The 7,292-nt window shown below is 34.4% G+C and overlaps 1 protein-coding gene across 1 annotated transcript; it reads right to left on the reverse strand.

Annotated features, from left to right (window-relative positions):
• Positions 1–682: 682 nt before the first annotated feature.
• On the reverse strand, positions 683–5,908 carry LOC109168567 (pyridoxal kinase). The gene is made up of 13 exons (XM_019317627.1): positions 5,601–5,908; positions 5,396–5,501; positions 4,599–4,692; positions 4,361–4,465; positions 3,046–3,129; positions 2,738–2,811; positions 2,473–2,537; positions 2,276–2,339; positions 2,021–2,086; positions 1,619–1,675; positions 1,369–1,413; positions 1,235–1,288; positions 683–928 (listed from the first exon to the last, which is right to left on the reverse strand). The coding sequence occupies exons 1-13, from the start codon at positions 5,669–5,671 to the stop codon at positions 788–790; spliced, it is 1,026 nt and encodes a 341-aa protein (XP_019173172.1). The 5' UTR covers positions 5,672–5,908; the 3' UTR covers positions 683–787.
• Between the last annotated feature and the right edge of the window lie 1,384 nt (positions 5,909–7,292).

Below are 7,292 nucleotides of genomic sequence, written 5' to 3' on the forward strand. Positions count from 1 at the left end.
ATGACTTTCTTAGCAAATTTTGATCCTTCCAGTCCATTTTTCGTTCAATTCCATCATTTCCCCAAGAGATAAATCCAATTTAAAATGTAACTTTTGTACAAAGTAGCTGATGAGATAAGATTCGTTCTTATCTTCATCCTGTAGATAGTAGTTAACTGTACATCCTAGAACTTTCAATCTGTTATATAAATTGGTGTGATGATCTCTAAGTAGACACACAAAACAATCATCTACCTTATGCATCCTAATGAAAACCCCTTTGTTCATACGCTCTAAATTCTTGCTCCAACTTCTTCAAATTGCTACTAAGAGGTATAATCACAACTTGATCTTCTTACTTTGTGTTAGTTTTTATTCTTATTTTTAATCATGTGTATATCTTTATCCAATAGACGTAAATTTTGTTTGAGCCGAAGCAATGCATGTAGTCTAGAAAACCTTTGAGAAAGAAGTACCAGGAAGGGAAAAGAGTACCCAAATTGTGTAACCCCCACTATGCTTAATTGTCATCCCTAGACTCATAGAAGCTTGTCAAGAATCACGAGGATGAATGTAGAAATGAATACCGTAGAAGCACATTAGCACTTTTTGCCAATACAGCCTCCCATCTTTCTACTATTCATTCTTTGCTTTTTGCTTCTTTTTGGGAAAGTTTTTGAACTTGTATGCAATATAACAGTAATAAGCAAAAAAAAATATGTTCTCTCTATATTGCAATGAATGAAAATCGTGTCTAGTACCAATAATACAAGTGAAGAAACAATAGTGACGACGACAAGCAGACAAATTAGTGATATATATGGGCCTTGTATTTGACTTCAGGGTTGCGAATGTCATCTTGGCTCTGTATCAATCGAATTTCCAAACTGCTTGATTTGCAGTCATATCCAGCCCTTTGGTAGTCTGTCAATGTCCTCTGCAGGAGTGCCTGACAAAATATTCTTGCCAAATTAACAAACCTAAAAGCCTCAAAAACCAGCTTCTTCCTATGTCTTTTGGCTTGCCTTATTTTGTTTTCCAGTTTTTATTAAACTCAGTCTTGTTCCCCATAATTGCATATTTGCATTCACTTAATAGTTGCACGAAAATTTTGCCCTCTATAAAAGTAGAGCACGTATACGATAATCTAGTGACTAAAAGAACTCTAATGAAGTGAGATTTTAAAATAGTAATAGCAAGTCAAGTAGGCCATGCAGTTTTTCATGTTCAAGGCATTTATAAACTACTAAAGTACCTGCAAGCTTGACACAGCGAGTTCTGCTGCCTTGTCAAGGTCATTAGGATATCTCTGAATGGAAAATAGCAATTATCAGAGGCAAATTATTTTCAGAAATAAAATCAAATTAAGTTAATCTGGGAAATCATTACATTGCTCCATCCAAGCAATAGGGATGTCATTAGGTCTCCTGTTCCCTGAAATCACAAAGTTTAGGTAATATAAGTATATTGCAGCCTATATGAAGAATGAAGTTCTGAAATCTTGTGAGTTGCAGGTTCAAAGCAAATCTATGGTAATTAGTAATTACCAACCATCAAGGCATCATTTTCTTTCTGAAGATGATATTCTTTTTTTTTTTGAAGTAATGGCATTCTTAAAGATGAGAAAATTCATACATACCGTGAAATATGCAGGAATTTTGAGTATCGCAATCTTGAATTGTTCAGGAGATTGACCCTACCACATTGAATAACAACATCAAACAATAGTCTTTCACAATGATTTAAACTACAGGTTTCATAATCATCAGAAAACAAAACAGAGATGCACAGAATAACAAGAAGCCTTTTATGATCTATATTAGAAGTTTGAGAAATGCACTGTGAGGAGAGAAATTACTGCATCCATGAGTTTTTAGAATGCTCTACGTGGAAATCACTTGAAAGAAATCAAGAACATTTGTTTTCATTTTTAGGGAAAGGGAGAGGAGGATTAGGGCACAGAGTCTCAAGGTACAAGGAAAACAATAGTTCTCTATAAAATGAGTGTCCTACTCAGAGAATGTGGAATCAAGTTATGTACCTTTGCCTTCTGGTGGCTACCAATAAGAAGTAGATTTCCATCTATGTTTATGCTAGTGATGACAACCTGAAAACACAGTCCACAACTTTGTCTATTACACACACACACACTCACAGAGACTAAAAACTAACATTAAAATTTGTCACATTCAAAAGAAAAAGGAAGCTTTCCATAAAGCACAAAAAGACGGGAGGAGCAAATCATGCCAATAGTGAGACTAACTAAAAATAGAAACTTTCAAATTTATGTAATGACCTTTGATGGTCCGGCAGCATGAAGAACGTTGCAAGCCTCCCGCCCATCTTGTTCAGATTTAATACTAAGTGAATCAAAGCAATTAGAGAAGGTAAAAGATCTATTACAATCGACTTACAAAGATGTAGAATAAGAAAAAAAAAAAAAAATAGAGCATGATTTCCTCAAAAAATTGAAAAGAAGTCATATGTGATTACTTCAATCCAGTCAGCAGCTCAGCTTCAAACTGATTTGGAGTCAACATTGAAGCAACAGGGACAACCTTCTCAGAGAGAACATAGCCAGAGTGTTACGAAAATGAAAAAATCTGAAGGGCAAATAAAGCAGCTACCAAGTTGATACATCGATTAATGCAGTTACAGTAACTCAAACTTTCAATATTAATGAATAGTCAATAATAATTAAACAAAGCATTTACTGTTCCTGTCCTTATCAACCTGAAAAATACAGGATAATGCTTACCTTTTCACGATACACAGACGCCAGGTCCATAGGAACATAGAGCTTTCCTTCATCACCCAACACAGGGTCACAAACTGACAAAAGAAGCTCAAAGTTTATTAAAATTTATTAAAAAAAAAAAAAAAACTAAGACCAACAATTTTATAAAATTTAGAAAAAATAATACTAGTGGCCGTATAATCATAGGCACACAATACTTGAAGCTTCAAAGAACAAAAATACTTCCTAGGCACCGAAAAAACAGAAATGTAATAAATTTTGACACATGTATCTTAACCATAAAAGGCAGAATTTTCTTGTGCACTTACCATAAACAAGTTTAGGGTTAATGGTCCGAAGCTTATCAACAACTCTTAAAACCATTTCCAAGAAGGAAACAGAGCCAATATAACCTATAACACGCTTACTCAAAATTAGCAGTTGACATAAACAGAGTGTACCAGAAAAGGATTATATAACTTTAACAAAGAGTTGAATTCAATCATACTATTTAACCATGAATAAGCTGAAGATTCTAACAAGTATACTCATAAAAACAAGCATATAGAAATAACAACTATTGCAAGTTACAAATGAATCTCCCTCACAGTACTTTAATACTGAGGTAAACCTTAATTCCAATCTAGTTGGGGCTGGCTATGTGGATTCAAAGTCACATTCAATCTTAATAAGCATTAAATCCACCATTCCCTTGAGCTATATCATGTCTTCCTTTTCTTTCTTTCTTTCTTTTTAAAATAAAAATAAAAATATTTTCAATCCAATAAGTTTCACAGGGTTATCTACACTAACTCTAGGTAATACGCTGGCTGACCCAACCGATCCCCCTTTAGGTAAGTAGTCGACCTCATCCGACTGCGTCCGACCATGTGATCGGTCAGTGGGACTGATGAATAGCAGCATAGCATGTGGCACATCGCCCCATCAAATCACCATAGGGCAGTGTGTTTTGAGTATGTGGAGCGACCAACCATCTTGCCTGCTACTTGATAGCCACGTGCAACCAAATGAGTAAAAGCCAGCATGTGTCTTGAAGAACCCTATAAAAGCCGCCCAGGGCATTTAGTGAGGGATTGTTTCGGAGAGAGAGAGAGAGCTGAAGGCAGTCAGGATTCTGTGGATCTCTCCTTGTGTGTACACTGGCCGACCGTTGTCTTGAGCACATAAATAAAAACACCTAATTCTATCGCTTTCCATACTACTTTGTACCTATCATTTGCTCACTACATGACATATTTACATCATCAAAGTTTTTATTTACCACTTACTATCATATTTCCCGTCACTACCTTGTTATTGTTCTTCAGTGGTCTTTATAAGAGCTAAATGTCCATTGCAAAATAGTCATAGTCATTTCAAATATACTCCTAAAGTAATAATTTTGATGATTGCCAAAGTTTGTCTGCACGGCATAGAACTTAATTAATAAAGAAATATCGATCGGTGCTTCAACCTTGCCAGCAGGTCCACAAAATTAGAACCCCTGATATACACATCCTCAATACCAGTGCAGAACATGGTTGAGCAACAAATTTACAACCAGAACAATAAGAAGTTATCGATGTAATTTTAGTTAACATAGAACTTCTAGAAGTATAATGTTACACTATGAGATACAGATACCTGTTAATAAATGAGTGTAGTACAACAAATTGTTAGCTTCAAGACCTTCTATCAAGTCCCATAGTTGTTCTCCATTCAAAACCTGACCCTTAAAAGTCGGGTATCCTGTAACATTTTCAGGGTTGACCATAATACAAGTTAGTATAGCAGATGGTTTTACATCTAAACTTGTAGAGATTTTCGTATAGCCTAACAACATATTTCAGGCATCAGACTGAAACTGATAGAAGCTGCTTGCCTGTGTGGTTTGAGAACTGTACAGAATTGATGGGGTCCACATCATAGCCCAGCAGTTGGAGAGGAAACACTGCTGACTTGTTTCCCACATACCCCTAAGCAGAAAGAATTAGAAAAATTGGTGAAGTCCGTTTTACAATCATTTTTCTTTGGCCAACAAAATATTTACAGTCTAACAGCTACATATATAATGGCCTAGCAATGAGGCACAACATAATGCCAAATGGAGCAACATAGACCTTTACCAACCCATCAAATTGGAAATGGTAGCATGAAAGGCCTAGCACAATTGCATATAAAATCAAAAAAATAAACAAGTAATAGCACAAAATAAGGCTTGAAACAGTAGCTAAGTACGTTTCCATTATGAATTGTAAAACAGATGCAAGAGAAAACAAATACTTTGAGAAGACTAGAGGACTGGCTATGTATACTAGCATGATATGCTACTCAAGCCAAGACCCTAACTCCACCACAAAAGCTAGCTCATGAGTGAGGTTTGGCCCCAACACTCCACAATCTCTTGTGGAGGGTATCGTATCATGGAATAGAACTCCAAATTACCTGATTAATAAATCCCTAAACCAAATTCTTCCAAGTACTAACATTGAGTTGAAAATTATGGCATCAAGCTCCTCCAAAGAAAATAGACATGTCCAATACAATTATACAAACGCACACATACATAAAAACACACTTTACATATACCATAGTAGCTCTTCTTCCTTTCATCAGATACACTCAAAAGCTATCGCGACTAAAATTACCATTCAAAAGCTACTGATCCGCTAGGAGTACCTGAACAGTGTGAGACTGAATGCTAAGAACGCGACCAGTTTCAGACGGGAGAGCCAAAGAAAGAACCGGTGGACGCGCCATTTTCAACCGCTTCGTGCTCTTTTTTCTGCATATCTCAATTACTTCAGCCCCAATTGGAAAACAATCATCTCAATCACCAAAACATGCAACACAAATAAGCAAAAAATAAAAAATAAAAAATCACCTGAAATTCGAAAAGCTTGGCACCGAAATCCGACTTGATTTAATTTGAGTAAAGATCAGAGAATCAAACATATGGCGTAAAAGCTATTCTCTGAAGACTATGCTAATATATTCAATGCTTCTGCAATAAATTAAATTGAAAATTTGTATATTACGGAGTACTATATAATAATTATATTTTCCAGATTAGGTATCCGCCGTCTCGAAGCAAGTGATTTGATTGTTCCGGTCAATCTTGCTGAGGAATCAAACGGATTTGATTCGTTAAATTTCGGCAGAGCAAAATTGGCGTGCGCTAATATCAGTACTGCAGTAGGGAATCGAGAACTTATAGTCGCACCCTTGCAGAGTTGTAGGCCATAAAGGTCAAAAGAATGAGGAAATAATACCAAATGTTACCACTAAAACTTTGGTTATTACAAATTTGCCTTATAACTTCTTTGTTTGTTGAAGGATTATCCCACAACCTTGGAAATTGCTATGGGGATCAAATATTTGTACCAAAAATTTCTTTCTCATGAGACTAACGTTCTTTTTATCCATTGCTTCTCGTGAATTGGTTGGTCTCACCTTACGTTAAAAAAAAAAAAAAAAAAAAATTCTATAGCAATCAAATCTTAATAATAAATTGACATATTAGATTATGAATTTTTATTTTTATCCTTGTAACGTGATTCAAACTAAAAACATACACATGCAAATTAAATTATAGATTTTAACTTATCAACTATAATAAATTATGATTGATGGTCATATTTATTCGAAATATAATACTAACTAGACAGGAAAGTAATATGTATCCATAAGCTAATTACTAATAAAGTATACAAATTAGATAACAATGAATATTCAAAGATTTACAACTTACTTTTTAATTTGTTGATATGTCTTTGAGTGGATTTTGCTCACTTATGATGGTTGATTAGATGAGAATGTATGTAAAAGTATTGTATTCAATCGTAATGTTTGAGAGTACAGAGAGCAAATATATAGATATACTAGATAGAATCCTAGTCTAATACGAATAATATAGTCATAATCTAACACGAATAACATACTCCTAGTCTAATACGAATAATATATTCCTAATAGATTATATTGGTGTGACTTTTGCAGGGTTTATGTAGGAGCAAATACCAATTTTAGTCCCACGAGTATTAACAAAATGACAATTTTAGTCCACATGTTTAATTTCTACCAAAACTCATCCCACAACTATTATTTTACTACCAAAGTTAATCACTCCGGTCACCGGAGATGTTAAATCACGCCGAATTTTTACAAAATTGTTTTTTGTATATTTTGTTATTCTTTCTTTCTTTTTTTTTTTTTTTTACAAAAGTTTGTAATGATTATGAGGCAACTTGTTATTATTGGCTTTGTAAAGTAAACATGTATTAGATCGGTTATGAAGTTATATAAAATGACAGTGGTTTGATCAATTGACCAATTGAACATGTATTGTTTTGAGCAATTGTATGTAAATTTAAATGATTGTGGTTGAGCTGTTAATGTAATGATTTGTGTTTGTGTTTGAATGGTCTATGTGTGTGTTGTAATAGTCTGTGTTGTTAATGGTATGTTCAAATTATACAGAGACAACCACTATTCAAAAACTGATCGAGACCATAGTAGTGTTTGTGATACCATTCCTAGGAACCTAATTTCTAATGGAACCAGTGTTCAAAATGGA

The sequence above is a fragment of the Ipomoea nil genome, unplaced genomic scaffold (genome assembly GCF_001879475.1).
Source record: "Ipomoea nil cultivar Tokyo-kokei standard unplaced genomic scaffold, Asagao_1.1 scaffold3199, whole genome shotgun sequence".
NCBI classification, from domain to species: domain Eukaryota; kingdom Viridiplantae; phylum Streptophyta; class Magnoliopsida; order Solanales; family Convolvulaceae; genus Ipomoea; species Ipomoea nil.